The following is a 17,570-nucleotide window of genomic DNA, read 5'->3' as shown; positions in this document are numbered from 1 at the left end:
AGAGCCCCAGGCGCTCGCCAGCACACAGGTAATGTGCAAAGCCATGCTTTATGGATGGCCTTCTCCTGCCCCCCCCCGGCCATACCCATGGAGAAACCACGGCTGAGAGAGACTGTAGTCTGAGGGGTTTGCCTACAATCACCCAGCTGCATGCGCGGTACAAGAAGGCCGTGAGCCCAGGTCTCCTGTAGCTGAGGCCAGCAGCACTGGAAGGTGGGAGGGGCTTCTGGAGAGAGGGACCCCACAGTGACATGAAGGCCAGCCCACAGGTCTCCTGGACTCCAGGCCACACCCATGTTCAAGCACACTGCTGGGAGGAAGAAGTCAGATCCTGCTGGTGGTATTACACCAGCTTGAGCCTGCGTGCTCAGCCGACTCACACAGAACGCATACTGCTGACCTGCTGGAAATGAAGTCAAGGCACTTTGTAGTGATGAGAGATGTGCTCCAATATTCAAACCCGAGGCAGAGAGAGATCAGCCAAGAAAAGAAGAGAGGGAAGCCAAACAGCCCATTTGCTCTAATGAATTGGGCTGGCCCCGAAAAGTCCGGAATCCCAACATTCATCATTTGGCTCAGCTTAAGGGTCATAAAATCATATGACTGGAAAGTAGCTTAAAAGTTATCTGTTCCAACTACTCTTCAGACTCCATTCTCTCAGATGGCGGCAAGAGGTTGTCTGGCCCTGCAGTCGAGCTCCAGTGATGGGTTCTATCCCAGCACAGCATGCCCCAGCTCTGTCCTTGGAAACCTACCCCTTGCCTTCAAAATGCTGATTCACAGTGACCCAATGATTTGAGTTCTGGGACCCAAGCTTAAGGAAATAAACATCAAATATGGAGAGCACTAGATGCAAAGATGTGTGTCTTACAGAACTGGGTGGTCTGTTTGGAGATTATAACGACAGAGAGAAACTTGACTGAAGAACACAGTTCTCTGGAAAAGACATTCTCTGAGCATAAGGTCTCTGTAAGGAGGCCTCTAATACAGTGAGCACAGGGGCACCCACCTTCTTAGCCAGATTGGTAGGCTGAGTCTCGACAATCAATAGAGTGACAGATGTCACAGCCAGACCTAGCCACAGCAGGGCCCAGCCAGGTTCTGCAGCCCATGTGGTCTGTTGTAACTACTCAGCTCTGCCACTGTAGTGTGAAAGCAGCTCCAGATGATACACGAATGAGTGCATGTGGCTGTGTTCCAATAAAACTTTACAAAAGCAAACAGAAGCCAGATTTAGCCCTGGGCTGTAGTTTGCTGACCCTGATCTCCACCTTCACACCTATTTAAGTGGCAAAAAGAAAAAAAAGAGAAAGAAAAAAGGAAGTATCCTCAATGTCCAACCTAGGGAAATGGTTTAATAAGTTAAACCGTTGGAAAACAACTCATTCGATCCATATTTATCAAGTGCTGGTTTATGTCAGATTCTGCTCTGAGCACCAGGGATAAGGCAAGAAGCAAGTCAGCTAAGCACTCTACATCAAAGGGATGGACTGAAAATTCTTCAAGAGTTTGTGATAACAAGGAAAACCCTTACATTATAGTGCTATGTGAAAAGCAAAATATAAAATCGTGTATAAAAATAAGACCAAACAATGTTTAAAAAAAGACACACACATTTAAAACACACACACACACACACACACACACACACAGGAAAAGAACAAAAAAAGAAAAATACTACAATGTTACTAATGTCTACCTTTGGCTGGCTCCACTACCCCTTCTCTCTACTTCCCCTCTGTCTTTGAATTTTTCATGTGATCACATATTACTTTTACAATAAAACAGTCCCCCCTGTCGTATTTAAAAGGGGAAGCTGGTTTTGATTTTAATCTGAAGTCTGTGTGCCTCCTGCCTCCACCTGCAGTTTTCACCACTGTCTCTGAGGGTAGTCCAAAAAAGCCAAGCTGCTCAGCCCTAGATGTTCAACCACAGAGGAGAGGGCTGGAGAGTTCAGCACCCGGGACAGCGCCATGCACCCTGGCAACCCACCAGGCTCAAAAATGAGCCACCCCAGGTGGGAGCCAGAAGGTCAGGAAGCCTGTGCCTTTCCTCTCTGGTCCTCTGGCTGCGCCCACTTGAGACACTCAGGCAACACCTGTCAGAGGAAACATAACTGAAGCGGGAGACAGAACTGTCTCTGAGTGCTGATGCAAATGGAACTAGCCCTGTGACCCAGACGGGGAGGAGTAGCAGTCGGATTGTTGGTAAAAAGGAAGTAAAAACAAACACTGCACAGATCCCTTTACCCACATTATTAGCTTGGGAGAGACTCGCAAACATGCCAATACCAGTCACAGCAACATCTGCTTCTAATTGCTTCTCCCCCAGCATTTTCAGAGCTTGTCAGATGGCGTCGGCCCTAGGAGAAAATCCAATATTTTTAACAAACTCTTAAATCAGATGGTGTCCTTGGTGAGTAATCTCTTACGTGTTTGGTCTTTGAGGCTAAAAACAGTAAGCACACCTTTAAGGGACGTGGCCATCAGCAGGGGCTGGGTAATAGAAAGTCCCTCTTCAAGCAGCATGACTAAGAGTTTCCAACACACGCAGCCCAAATATAAGTGTTCCAGTGTTGTTGTTGTTTTTTTTTAATTCCACTGTGTCCACTTCTTTATGGGTAACTTTTCTCTTTTCCAAATATTTTTGTAAAAAGAAGTTTATGAAAGAAAAATATGAGATTTTTTAAAGAGTACACCTCTCTGTGTTTTAATTTTCCCACAAGATACCTATAGACAAAACTTTTAAAGAATTTTCTTTTAAAGACAGTGTTTCTGTTCTTAGGTTCTCAAAACACCAGCAGCCCCTTCCAACATTTGGAAAGCACCTTCCTGCAGTGGCTAACTGAACCTTCAAATCTGGGAAGTCCAAGGTGGGGCAGGAGGCAGACGTGGAGAGGAAGCCTTCAAGGAAGAACTTTTGGTCCTGCAGCAGGCTGGAAGCCTTCAGGGTGGGACCTCAGAACATCCTGAATCCCAAATGCAGGAGGATACTCTGACAGTCTGTACCTTCTTCTTTCAAAGTTAAGCTTAACATGGGCTTTATTATCAACTACCCTGGCTGGGTGCCTCCTTTAGATCAGGGCAGTGCTTCTCAGATCTTGAAAATAAGTCATCCTAAAGTCATGGAGCACCCCTAGAGGCAGCCTGGACATGGCTCTTCCTCATTACTCCTCCATGAACCTATCATCCTCAAGCCCTGGCTTCTCACTGCTCACCCAAACCAAGACTCACAATGACTGAGTGCCTCTCTGCCCAGGGCCAGTCCCCTTGCCTGGAGCCCACACCCTGCCAGGTCAAGTTGGTCACTGGTCCCCATATACACTTCATACTCCTACCTTCTGTACGTACGCATTCTGCATGGCTGTCTTCCTCCTTTATTCCCTCACTCAGTCAACCAAGGCTTGCCAAGTACCTACTATTTGCCAAGCACGATTCTAGGAGCTAGAAGTCAACAGCAAACAAAACAGACAAAAATCCCTCCTCTGGCAGAGCTTATATTCAAGTAAAGGCAGACAGGCAAATAAATAAACATGTAAAATCCACATATGCCAGGTGATGATAAATGATAGGGAGAACAGTGAGGTAGCAAAGGGAACTAATGAATGCCAGGGGGTGACCATCAAGGTGGTCAGAGAAGTCAGAGAATGCCTTATTGGAGAGGTGGCATTTGAACAGAACCCTGCAGGAGAGAGGGAGAGAGCCTCTACAGAGAAAATGGGAAAAGAGCATTCCAGGTGGTAGGTGCAGCAGGTGCAAAGGCCCTGAGGCAGGAATGTGCTGATGTGTTTTAGGAAAGGCAAGGACGCTGGTGGTAAGAAGGGCATGAGGGAAGATCATGTGGGCCTTGTGGGCCACTGTAGGGACACTGGCCTTTATTGGGAGCGAAATCAGAGCCTGGAAGGTTCTGACCAGGGGAGAGGCACACCTGACTTGCGTTGTGACAGGTCACTCTGGCTGCTGTGTTGAGAAAAACTGTAAGGAGCGGGGAAAGAGAGATACCACACTGGAAACTACTGCAATTATTCCAGCGAGAGTCAATGGCAGCTTCAACCAGAGTTAGCACAGGATTTGCTCATGGTTTGGATGTGGGGGTGAGAGCAAGAGCAGAGACAGGGACAATTCTGATGGTTCCGGCCTGAATACCTAGACAGGTGGAGCTGCCATTTATTATGTGGGTGAAGGTAAAAAGAGCAGCGCCTTGGTGAAGGGGGAGTGGGGGTTGGCTGGGGTGGAAACCACTTCTCTGTGGGACTGTTCATGACCAGCCTTTTAGCTCCAGAAGGAACGTAGTCTCTAAGAAGCCTTCCTCACACCAAGCTGAGAGTGCTCACCCCCTGAATGCTGGCCGCCCTTCCCTCACTCCCCTGCAAATCTCTCTCTTTCTCCCTCACACACATGCACACATACACACATGCGTGCACGTGAACGCACACACATGAATGCACACACATGTACACGCACGCATGCACACATACACATACAGAGCCTCTCCATGCCAGTTATCTGCATCCACACATTATTCCCTTGAGTAACCCAAAAGCCGATTCATTCTATACCATCTGGAAACATTTGCATACAGTAGATGCTCAGTAAATATGTTCAGTAACAGGCTACATAGAATCACACCTCTGATGTTTCAATATTCTAACAACTCAAGAATGTTCTTTAAAAACAACTGCACATTACCCTGAGCACTGATGAAACATGAATGGTAATTATCCCATCTCCAGGGTCCTGCACCTAGATGCTGGCCCACCCCCAGGCATTCACAGCGCCGCGGCAAGCTCCCCTATGGAGAGGCCACAGGAGGAAGATAGGCATCACCTTGCCGGTCCTTATATCCCAAGCTTTGACTTCAGGGTGGAAGCCTCCACACACAAAAAGGCTATGGTCTTTTGGATGAAATTTCAAGGTAGTGATCCTGAAGTCACTCTGACCACTGAAGAGCTGGGTTCCTGCAACACCAAACAGAGAAGAATGAGTTAAAAAATACTCGGGTCACAAAATATATACCTTAAAACTCAGATGCCATCTCGTGCAGAGCTATAGGCAGACGCAGCCCATCTGGGCCTGAGGGAGCCATGAGACTTCCTGGAAGCACAACAGGGGCAGCAGCACCTTCTGCCTCACGATCTAGCCAGCCCCCCTCCCTCCGCCTTGATTAGCTGAACTCCCCTAGAGCTAAGCTAATGGCCGGACCCATGAATACCGCCACCTTTCCTGTGTTCCGTAAATACTGCGATTCAACTCATCTAAACCACACAATGCCCTACACCTGCTCCACAACTGGAAAAAGCCAAGGCTCGGGGAGATTAAGTAACATTACCAGAGCTGCACGATTAGTACAGAGATTATTTACCTAGGAGTCTAAAAACAAAAACGCAGGATGCTCCAAACTGGTCTTTTTAGGATCAGCCATCTTACAATCATGACCTTACAACAACCCATGAATGGCTTGCTACAGGGTGTGGCAGGCAGGGGTGACATGACACTCTGGGCAACAAATGAGAACATGACACCACGGGGGCCTGAGCGCCAGTATGGACAGGTGGTGTGGCCAACTGGGGGTCTCAGAATTCAAGACAGTCCTATCTTTCATGAAACTGCTGTCAGGCACTCGTGCACGTGCAAATGTGTGTGTGTACATATACACATACAGTGTGGAAAATGTCTGTTTTGTCATTGGGATCTTTTAGAGGTAAGCTATATAAATAGGTTGAACTCAGGGAATGTGGGGAACAGATCTCTGACCCTGAGCTCAGGTCTGTGGGGTTCCAAAGCCAGTCCTCCTTCCTGTATGTGGTACCACCTTATATCCCAGAGCACTGGCTGTAGTTCTCACGTGTTCAATTCAACACCACTGAAAATGCATCCAGAAACCAGACTGGCCTTGGAAGCCATTCTCACCACCGGCAGTCTCAGTGCTGCCTCTGAACATATCCCCAGGGGCCAGGCCATTCCGCACATCCCAGGCATGGTACCTGCTATGCACCACACCCACCAGGAACTTGAAGGTGGCAGCCCTCAGAGATGTTGGCAAGGGCTCCCACAGCCCAAGAAGGACCACCTTGACTGCCCTTGGCTCACAGAAACTCCTCCACTGGAGAGGCAGTGGGCAGTTAGGGACACAAGAAGCCAGCACCCAAGAAGGAGACCAATGTGACACCAAGATCTCAAGCACCACTTCCTCTTCTAGGAACCCAGAAACCATGTTCGCTCATTCATTTCAGAAAGCACTCCCAGCTGTCCTGCTTTGTGTTCAGGACCCCCACACAGTGCTCTACCAGCTCACCAGGTAAGGAAATCAAAGTCATCGACTGGTACTCTCGAGTTACAGCAGGAGCCTTTATAAATCCAATTTGCCTAGATCCGTGGTCTCTGCACTCTTCTGACAGCATGCCCCATCAAGGACAAGCCCTTAAGCACGTATCTCCGAGATGTGTGTTTGTTTGTAAGTTACACAGTGTGCTATCATGCCAATAAATTATGAGCATTAAAACACCAAAAATAAACCATTTTAAAGGATGAGACAAGGACAAAATAACCAGTATTTTCAAGTATATTTTAACATGCCATTTACTAAATGCATCAACAAAGCCCTTTGAAATCATTAAACCAAATGAGTTAACAACATTTTTAGTGAGAGCTACCGAACTGGCTCCACTTCCGCTTTTTTTTCAAATGTAGGGAACTTTCTGTGACTCAGTGATTTGAAAGTAGCCCAGTTACGGCTTCAGTTTACTCATCGAGGCCTGTCAGAGGTAGCAAAGACTTCTCCCAGAGATGCACAGACCTGGACAGAAGACATTCACCACCGGCATCAAGGGAGATGTTGTCTACTCCCATCTGCCACTGATCCAAAGGAGCGTGTGAACATTTTGCTAGGAAAGCTCCATTTCCCCTCAGGTCAAAGAATGGTTCCTGCGACTAATCAGAGGGTAGTACTGCATTCTCACATTTTTAACAAGCAAATTCAAAATCCACTAAAATTTTCATTTAAAGGATTTTAAAGCAGACTAGAAAAACTGCTCCCAAGTTAAGAGTGCAGATATTAGCATTTTTAATAGGTGACACATTCATGTAGTTTTTGGCAACAAAACTTACAGAATGATGGAAACAAAAACATCTGTTTTCAAAATATTCTTCTCATAGTACAAACTTCTTGGAAAGCAGTTACTCTCTTGTTCTTTATTAAAATGTCACCTTTCCCATGATGGATGATTGTGATTTTTTTTCTAACATCTTCCAGGGGCCCACAATTTGCAGTTATTTATCATCAGAGAAAATTTGGGAAACACTTGAGGTTTTGTAAATGAGGATTCTACACTTCTTTAAGCTCAACAAGCCCCTAACTGTTGCTGAAACACGCAGTGCACAAAGATTTTCATGGTCATCCTATGTCACTGCAATGGCGTCAAGAGCTGGCCACCTCGGGTCCTATCATCCTTAATGATGAAGGGACTATAAAACAACACTGTCTAAACGAAGGGGAGCAGTAAGGCAAATATGGGTGTCTGCCTGGTGGAATGTTGAAAAGCTGTTTAAAACTGGAATCACAAACAGTGCTCTTTGGCAAGACGGATAGTACCTGATACCTATTCTTGGAATTATAGAAGAATTAGGTAGGGATTGGTATGGACAGAGACTGGGAAGAGATACACCAACTTGAAGTGAACTGTTCTACGGGTAGTGAGATAACTTCTTAAATTATACTAATATTGTTGTCATAATGCTTTTTTTTTTAATAAATAAAGAATTCTTCCAAAAAGGCATCGGAAAAATGAACAGACTTAGTCTGGGACCTATGTGTCTCTCTCATTAGGTCAACAGACAAGCAACTCTCTCTCTAACAAACAAAAACTCCCCTCCCCAGGAATTAACCTAACTGGAAACCTGGTATTCCTTGAGCTTCCTCTTCTATCCTGAAACTCATTCAGGCTACAGTTCGTGGTCAGAAACCACCCATGATGTGCCCAGTTAATAGATGCCCCCTCCTAGGGAGGATGGGGCAGAGGGCTGCCCACCGCGGTCTCCATACACCCGGGCCAGGACACGGAGCAGCACTTGTGGGGACCTCAGGATGGGCATCAGAATGCAGCTCAGGCCCAGGATGCTTGCTCCAGCCAAGCAGCTAGGGGATCCGTCCACGGGATGAGGGAAGGCATGACCATCATGTCCCCCAGATGGAAAAGGGGCACATAGATGCCACTGTGGCCCCCACATCACTGAGAAGGCCCCAGCAGGCCTGAAATCTGTCCTCCTGACAGAGGCAACTGTGCCCACTGCTGACCTCTTGCTCGTTCAGATTCACTGCCAGTCCTTAAGCCCAAAAGGAAAAACAAACGATCTGCCTAGAGAAAAATGTTCCTTGTTTCTTGGACCACGGCATATAACCATATGCTTATTTCAGAGACGGCAGTGAATTAGCCATATTTTTTCAAAAAGTGCGGTGATAGTCTTGCCAACAATGGGGAAAAGATGGGAGGAAAGCGAAAGCTGAGTTGCTAAAAGATGAGGACTGAGCTTTTTCTGCTAAAAAAAACCCATGTATTTCTGCGTGTTATTCTTCAACCTCCTAAAGAGATTGAGAAGAGAATCTATGTCTCTTAAGTACTAAAATGTTCTTCTTAGAAGACAAGCTTTATGTCTTTCCTCCTAGTTTTGTTTATAAGAACTAGGTCTTTGCTGTATTTGTTTGTTAAGAGGATTCGAAACTAAAAGATTTTAAAGTTTCTAATAAGCTTCCAGATACATAATGGGAAATACGAAGGGAAGGAGGTCGAGCACAATACTGTGGGTCAGAAGTTAGGACCCCAGCCACCATTGTCCAGCACTGTGCTTGGAACAGGAGGTGACGCAGTCTCAGAGGGGCTGAAAGCCACACAGACCCAGGTGCCATCCCAGCCCCAACACTTCCAGGGGAGGGACCTTGGAAAGGTCCCTTGGGCGGGTCCCTCACTGTGGTGTGTCCGGGGCCACACAAGGCTGTCCGGAGGGCGACACACAACATACATACTACATATAACATAAAGTGTTCTGGAGGACATGGCAAAGAGCAAACAACAAAAGGGAGCCTTTGACTGAAAAAAATTAAACCCCAAATTACTGAATTCATCCTTGGTTAAATTAAAAGCTAAAACCAGGGGGCTCCTGGGTGGCTCAGATGGTTAAGCATCTGCCTTTGGCTCAGGTCATGATCCCAGGGTCCTGGGATCGAGCCCCGCATTGGGCTCCCTGCTCCGTGGGAAGCCTGCTTCCCCCTCTCCCTCTGCCTCTGCCTCTCCCCCTGTTTGTGCTCTCTCTCTCTCTCAAATGAATAAATAAAATTTAAAAAAAAGAAAGAAAGAAAAGAAAAAAGCTAAAACCAAAGGCTATAAGTTTTTAACAGCAGGAACCTTGAGAGAGGAATGATCTGGAGTTTCTATCTTGAGGCTATGAGAACATGATGCCCTGGGCTAGCCTTTACATTTTGTTGAAGAGACAGGGACAAAGGCTGGAAATATTATCGGAGACTATCTCCAACGTAAACACTAGCCACGGTGAAGGTGAAGGTCCTTTCTCGTCAGATTTGTTCCCACTCTACCTTCTCATACATCGAGTACCTTGTTTATCACGTCCTCTGGCGATGCTACTTTAAGCACAATGGTTAGTTGCTACGTAACCTTTAACCGAGACTATCTTTGCTTGTTTACATGTTTGTTATAGAAAGTTCTATTTATTCACTGTATGCTGCTTATAGGAAATTGAGTTTTTAAATATTTAATCCACTAACACTGGCTTTATTGATCTGGTTATAATGAACTCAACCAGTATAAGAACGGTTCAGATCCTCTTGGTTAGGAAAAATCACTTCTTTTCCTCCTTGAATCAATAACGATACAAATAAACTACAAATCGTCATTAGAGCAAAAATATGTTTAAAACAGATTGCAGAAATTTAATTTGTTCTCTTGACACTATTATAACTACCCGTGCTTCCATCACCAATGATGCTAAGATAAGGCAGCTGGTAACACTAGCCAGGGAATTCCTCACAGTTGCCCCTCTTCCTTTCTCAGGTGGAAACCCAGGTGACCACACACGTGGCTGGGGCAACACTGCCTGTCCACCCTAACACCTACCTTGGGGAACCCTATCGTATGCAAGGCTCTGGGTCCCCAAAGGGTCCTCCTCTTCCACTCAGCATGTCTGGCCCCCAGCCTAGCTCCTAGCACACAACAGACATTTGATCCAGGTCAGATGAAAGCCAAGTATGGGTCCCCAAGAAAGAGAGGGGAAGTTCATGCCCTCCTCTGCAGGGAAATGGCACCTGTTACCTGCAGGCTTGTGTGCGGCTTGCACGTGTCATGCCACAACCCTCTGTGGTAGGTGTAATTAGCCCCTTTCACAGCAGGAGAAATGAAAGCTCAGGGAGGAAAAAAAAAAAAAAGAAAGAAAGAAAGCTCAGGGAGGTGATGCCTTGTCCAGGGCCACACAAGTCAGCCATGCTGGGAGAGAGGCAAGACCCGTCTAACACCAGAGTCCTGCTCTCTGCGCCCTTCGCCACCCGCCTGCAAGCTATCCGTGACCTTTCCTTCTCCTTAGCTCTTTGTTCACATCCACGGACTCACGAACATGTAGGGGAGACGTTGACAAGGGAAAGCTGATGCTGTCGGCTCGTGGTGATTGAGCTTGTGTTCCCAGGCAGGCGACGTATGACTCATTTCGCTAAAATCAATATCGTTACACTCATCCTCTGGGAAGTACTTGGCCAGCTGTAAATCTAACCATCCTGACTCAAAGCTAACGAGAAAAGGAGCTTACTAACTTTCAAATCAAACTTTATGAATCAGAAACAGGGGCCATCTCGGCATGCCTGGTGGAGTCCTGGGAAGGGTCTGGGTGAGTGGCAGACAGGCCTGTGTCTGCACGTCCCCCGTGGATGAGTGGGGGTCTCCAGGTCAGCCCAAGTGGGCCTCTCCAATCCGCAAAACCAGCAGAATGAAGTGTAGCTGAAGAAGCTGTCCTGAATCAGAAAGAGGCATGGCAGCCGCAGGCCCCAGACCGATGACAGGCCCACAGACGGCGGCTGCCCAGCAGCAGCAGCAAAGAAACAGCAGCTGTGGCGGTGAGCTCTCTTTTATGTCAAGTCCGCCCACTGCTCTCAATTATCTGGACAAGGACTAAATTTTCTAAAAATTAAAAAAAAAAAAAAAAGCGAGTTCTCAACTTGCAAACAAGGTGTGTCAAAAGTTTTGCCTCAAGTTGGCTTTCTGGGGCCCCGCAGCCTCCTGTGTTCAGGCTCCGGTCAGGCTCTGGTCAGTCCCCAGAGGCTGCCTGACCTGTAGGGACAGCCACACGGCCGCACAGCTGCCACTGAGCACGCACAGAGCCGACGTGCCACCCGGGCCGTGATGGTAGCCAGTGAACTAGCACCGTCGAGGAAAACCTGCCTTTTATCCACCCAGAAGGTGACGGCACGGATGTGTACGGACATGTGGCAGGACCTGCAGGCACCTCCCACAGTGTGAGATACGGGCTGGCAGGGTGTTTCACTGATGTTGAATAACATGGGATTTAATATCCGTAACTAGGGCCGGCTTCTCACCCCAAAGCTGTACGGAAAGAGGGGAGAAAACAAGGCTGAGACTGGAGAGAAAAACTCTTCAGAGTGAAAGAGAAAGGGTGTGCATGGGAATGGGGCGGGGTGCCCAGGGCCGAGGAGGGCACAGCCCTGAGAATAAGCTCGTTTAAAAGTGGGCCAGGAACGGGGCACCAGTGAAGGAATGAGCTTAGAAGAAAGAGGGGTGGTTGAGGACAAGGGAAAAGCAGAGGAGTCAGCGGGGGTGGGGGCGGGGGGGCGCCTGCATCAGCGGGAGGGAGTGTGCGCAGCTGCTCTGGGCAAGAAGGCACTGAAAGGACAGCACCAGGACCAACGTCAGCTCAGACCTCACTGGGCTGCAGAGCCCCTCCGTATCTGGATCCGGTGGCAAAATCCCTGAGCCCAAAGGACTGACGGCAGAAAACGTGCCAGTACCACCAGGAGCTGCGTGTGTGCCCGCTGGCTGGGGTCTCATGATGTAGCTAGGTGTCTGCCCTCCTGGCCTCCACAGGCACCTGAAGGATGCCTAACTGAGTCCCTCTGCAGTCATGGTGCTCAAAAGCCGAAGAATGGAGAAGCCCAGGCCTCTCTGCAGGCACCTCCTCCAAGACCTGGTGGGTGGCACCACTTAGCCCAAAAGGAGCCCCATCTGCAGCCTCTTCTCTAAAGCCATGAGCTCCTGGTCCTCTTCGGCAGAGTTAGAATTTGGATGCTTCTCACCCTTCCCATGCCAAGGGTACTCAAATTGTCAGGGCTAACATTTCTCCCACTGCAGCGGCAGCTGTCAACAGCCAGAGAAGCCTCCTTCAGAAGGCCCAGGCAAGACCCACCTCAGTCGCCTTCTTCCTGGAGGCCCTAAGTTACCCTCCACAGGTGGCAAGCCAGCTGACCAGGGGAGAGCCAAGCAGGCTCCCTTAAGCAAACAGTTCGTCCGTGGCAGGGAAACAGACGTGGCAGCCTCTGCCAGTCACACAGGCCAGAGGTGGATCCCAGCTCTGTCACTGCTGGCTGTGAGGCCTCGAGCAAGTCACTGAATGTTCCCGGCCTCAGTGTCTAGATCAATGAAATGGGGATAAAAACACTGTCTTCACAGGTTAGAGTAGGGACTAAATACATAATAAGCAAGGGGACTAACATCTCTTTATTCATCTCAGCTTGATACAGGCCAAGCAGAGTGCTAGGAACTGGGGCTACATCACCCATGGCCTGGCCCACGGTGCACACTCAGTCAACAGGATAGTCCCCTTTCCTGGAGTGCTTCCATGATGGAGGCCCCAATCATGATGACTAGAACACACTTCTTGGAAAACAAGAGAAATGGTCATGTATGGGTCCAGTCCCAGCTGGCTGCTCATTTTCATGCCCCATAACCCCCCACTGAAAGACACAGGGACCCCCAGAGCAGGAGGAGATAACCAGGGGCTGGGGATGGCAAAGCTGAGGGCCGTGGGTATCTGAGTAAAGAAGGCCATGGACTTCTCCTGCACTGGGTGCCTGGAGCTCTGGAGAGAGGGTCAGGCTGGGCTGTGGGAGGTCTGCAAGCCCACGCGAAATAAAGGGCAGCTGCCATCCCAATGCCAGGAGGAAGTGGCTAGCGTACCACCAATACTATTTTGTCACGGAGAAGCAAAACATGGAGGAGAAGCTGGGAGAACCCAGGAAGGCCTGTTTTCTTCCCAGCCTGCCCCCCAGACCCACACAGGGGACCAAGGGCCACACTAGGAAGCTGGCTGGGGGATCATCAGACTGGGGGCTTTTGAAGCCGAGCCACCAAAGCCACTCCATATGAAGAAATGGCCCAGCAACTGGGGTTCTCTGGACACTCAGCAGGAACAAGGTCATTCTTTCCCACCATCTGAAGGGTCTCATGGGGCAGTGGTGGAGGAGGGGAAGGGACATCTTTTGCTGAGTACCTACCTTGGGCCATTCTGTAAAGCACCCACAAACATTATCTCGGCTATTCCCCTCAACCACCCCACCACCAGACAGGTCCTGTTACCCCCTTCCACAGATGCGGCAACGGAGGTGAAGGGACTCTCCCCGAGGATACCCAGCTCAGGTAAGTGGAAGAACACACCTGCACCCCATCCATGCTCCTTCTATCCCACTGCGCTGCCTCCAGCATCAGGTACCTGGGACCAGGTGGCATTGCACAGATGTCCGGGACAGGCTGGATGCACATCAAGAGAGCTGACCAGGCCAAAGGAAGGAGGACAGGGTGCCCTCTCCAGCCAGGGCCCTGGGATTCCAGGAGAAGAAAATCTCCTTTGCAGCCAACAAATGCAAAGTACGAGGCCCTGCATACCTCTGAGGCCTTAACAGCCAGGCTGCGGGCAGCTGCCCGAGGGGCTGGAAGCTGCAAGAGACCAGTGCCAGCAGAACTGAACGGAACAGTATCTTCGGGGGGATGCTGAGGAGACTGGCCGATGTGATGTGCAGGACAGCTGACTCATAAGCCAGGTGACATTTGGGCCCTGGTGGAGTCGGCCAGGGTTCCCTGAGGCCACCTCAGCCTAATGCACTAGAGACATTTTGTTAGGAAGATTACAGACTGAAGCGGGAGCACCAAAAATAATGAATCTGTGAGAGGATTTTATTTAGGTGTTGATTCATGGTTGTCTTATAAGCCAACAGCCCGTCAGAACTATAAATTAACGAGATAAAATGTTGCTGGCCCTCCATATTTCAGGTTGGGTATTGACATTTTAGAATCCACAGATTTTTAACTGTATTGATTGAAGACACCAGGATAAATGGCCTTGGCGCCAAATTCCCATTAACGACAATGGGCACCGAGTGACTAATTCCCAAAGCACTGCGGTGAGAATGCCCTGCATTGCCTTCTCCTGGCAGGGAGTTCTAATTAGATTGAAATGAAAAAGCCAAATCGCCAAGGGCGGAAAGAGGTAGATCAAGTAAAAAGGAAAATCAGACTCAGTGATGAGAAAGGATGAGATAAGTCAAACCAGGTCGAGAGCCATAGGGGCTGCCCAAGCCCACCGACCTCTGCTAAAGAAAGCACCTAGTACAACCTGGGGTGGGGATGCAGAGCTGAGGTGGGAGACCCGGGGGGTGCCTACTCGCCTACCCTGGCAGCCACTGATGGGTTTCACTGCCCAGCAAGGGCCAGCCTCCACTCACACACTGAGCAGCTGCTCTGAGCCAGCCCCGGCCAGATGATGGAGACACCAAGACTCCCAGGACAGGCCCCATTCTCAAGGAGCGCCCACACCAGTCAGGGGGACAGACACAGAAACCAGCAACCCCCTTGGCAAGGGAGGCCCCATCTAGGGGCTGGGGGGCTTCCCCAAGGGTAAGGTCCAAACCCTGAGACCCTTGTCCCCAAGGGACAAAGAACATCCAACAAGCTTACCACTACAAGCCCCGACCAGATCTTGTACATAGTAGGTACTCAGTAAGTACCTACTGAATGACTGGAACTGAGCTCTCAACAGATGAACCAGGTGAAGAGTGCTATTCCCGGGAGATGGGTAGACTGGAAAAGTCCTCCATCTCAGGCAAAGCCCTGAGGACAGGGGCTGTGCCTTCCCTATACCACCCAACACACCACAGCTGGAGGAGCACGCTGGGCCTGGGGCCAGACAAGCTTCTCTCCCTGAAGTTCTGCCGCCAACTGGGCAAGGCATGCCTTCTCCCTTCCTCCTGCTCTCCACCCTGCCTCGGGTCATACCCAACCAACTGCAGACACTAGGGAGAACTGCCCAGAGTACAAATCAAGCCATGATTCTCTCCTGCTCCAAACTCAACAATGGCCCCCTACCGCCATCTGCTGTGGCAGTCCCTAACTTGTCAGGCAGGAAGACTCTTTTAACATCTAAAAATTTCAAACCACCCCCCCACACACACACACACCCACACACACAATGGCACTGTCTCTTTAACATCTGTTGATTGAGAAGATCCAATAGGACAAAGGGCCACTAGGAATCCATTAATGTTATCAAATGAACTTGTACTTGATTAATCCAACATCCCCCCCCCCCAGTATGCATCAATCCTTCGCTCCATGGGTGGGCAGTGCAGGTACCCAGGGGTGCTCAGTGACCCTGGAATGGGGAACAGTGCCTGGAGAATGCATACCTCATAGGCCAGGAACTGCATGAAGCTCAAGCTCCTGTTCCTGCACCTCCAGACTTGCTGCCCCAGATCCCTGCACCCCACATTTCCACACACACCATTCAGTTCATGTTCCTGTACCAACTCTGTCCTCACTGTCCTGTCTACTGAGAACTCATTTCTCTCCCCCTCAACCGTGCCCCCTTCACCTGGATCCTCTGGGGAGTCCCCCTCGTTCCTGCCTCAGGGTAGGTTCTGCTTCCTCCCAGAAGTCTTTCTTGATCTTCTAGGCTAGATGTTCTTGCACTTCCTGTATCTTACTCCCTCACTGTAATCTGGGATTCTCTCTGCACTTCTGTCTCCCCCAGCAAACAAGAGCTTCTGGGGTGGATTTTGGGTCTTGTTCACCTCTGTGTCTCCAATGCTGAGCATGGCTCACTGGGCACATAGACAACACAGTGAGCCGAGCAGACCTGTGTGTGAAAAGGAGTCTGGTGGTGCCGGCCCTGAAGGGTGAGTAGGGCCTAAACGAGACCCTGTCTGTAAGGCTGTAGGAGAACATTACCTGCTGCAATCATCACCAACTAAGTGGCACCAAACCCCTGAGCCATGGTCCCCTCATCGGCCCTGCGGGGCTCAGGGTATGACCACAAACGGTTGGGGACACACTGTTGAGAAGAAAAACACCATAAAGATGTAGAAAGGGCACAGGATTTGCACTTGCAGGCATGGCTCTAAACCCCCACTTGCCACGCACCACTGGGAGGATCTGAGCAAGCTACTCGCTGCAGTGAGCCTCAGGCTTCTCACCTATAAAACAGGGGAAAGAATCACGAGTGGCAGGCTGTGGTGGGGACTGACATGTTATGTATAAAGCCTGTGGCACAGTACTGGCCACTGACACAGCCATCGGTCTTTTCATCATCCCCACTGAGGGCGCATGGGGCTCAGTCAGAGGAGCTGCAGGACCGCCCCTCAGCAGGCCAGAGGAGATGAGGGTGCTCGGATCGAGACACAACCCCCACAGTTACCCCAATCCATCCACTGCGCTCCTTCCCTGGACCCCCTCCATGCTGCTGGGGAGGAGCTGTGTGGTTGGGCCCAGAACTGTCATCTCCTGCTTGCCACGCCCTGGGAGACTGCTGAGCGGGGGAGGCCTCTCTGAAGACCGAAGGGAACACCCTAGGGAAGGGTGGGAACTCTGTCCAGGAGAAAAGTGACCAGAAGAAGCCCAGGGAGGCAAAGGCAACATGGGTGCTGAGACCAGCCAGCCTGAGTCAGGGGCAGAGGTTTCAAATCAGCTCTGGCCTCACCTGAGAAGCATGGACAGGACCCCACTCAGGGGGCTATGGCTGGATTAGGGGCGGAGAGTGCCTGTTGCACAGGAGCCGCTGGTAATGTCAAGTTCCTTCCGCTGCCTTATCTCTCCTTCTCACCCTGCTTGTCAAGAGCCCCCTTAGGATTTACCCAGCACAAATCCATCTTACCCAAATGCCTTTTCAGTGTAGGCACTAAAGCAGAACTCATTTGCAGACTTTCCTTATGAGCTGGAATCATTCCTTACAGCCTTTCAACGATAATGAATTGACAGGAATTCTAAACTGATTTCAACCAAAGGACACCGTGATAAAGCTAAATCTATTTTGGTACAAATTACATGTCAGAAGTTGATTAAAAAGCCACCTCTTTATCCAGGCCCACAGTTTGGGGCTGAGACAACCTTGCAGCTCTGTCCTCTGTCTCTCAAACCCCCTGTGGAGAGTCCTGGTTCTGGGCAAACGCCCTGGAAACCTGCTCACCAAGTGTGAGCCTCTCCTGAGGGCTATCTCCTACTGCCCTGAAACCGTGTGCAGCTTGTGGCTGCTGACCGTCCAGAGAAGCTTCTGGGTGAGGAAGGGGTGCCTCGGGGT

At 49.7% G+C, this 17,570-nt stretch overlaps 1 protein-coding gene across 9 annotated transcripts in view; it reads right to left on the bottom strand.

Annotated features, from left to right (window-relative positions):
* WDR25 (WD repeat domain 25) overlaps positions 1-17,570 on the bottom strand; it is a 137,769-nt gene that overhangs the window by 35,820 nt on the left and 84,379 nt on the right. For all 9 annotated transcript variants that reach the window (XM_025869362.2, XM_025869364.2, XM_025869360.2 and 6 more), the window contains one exon: positions 4,827-4,957. In XM_025869362.2, the coding sequence (XP_025725147.1) occupies positions 4,827-4,957 (131 nt within the window). The remainder of the gene's footprint in view (positions 1-4,826; positions 4,958-17,570) is intronic.

The sequence above is a fragment of the Callorhinus ursinus genome, unplaced genomic scaffold (assembly GCF_003265705.2).
Source record: "Callorhinus ursinus isolate GAN/ISIS: 27379988/994484 unplaced genomic scaffold, GSC_fseal_2.0 scaffold8, whole genome shotgun sequence".
NCBI classification, from domain to species: Eukaryota; Metazoa; Chordata; class Mammalia; order Carnivora; family Otariidae; genus Callorhinus; species Callorhinus ursinus.
Note: the sequence above shows the minus strand (reverse complement) of the source record. Positions and strands in the feature narration are given on the sequence as shown.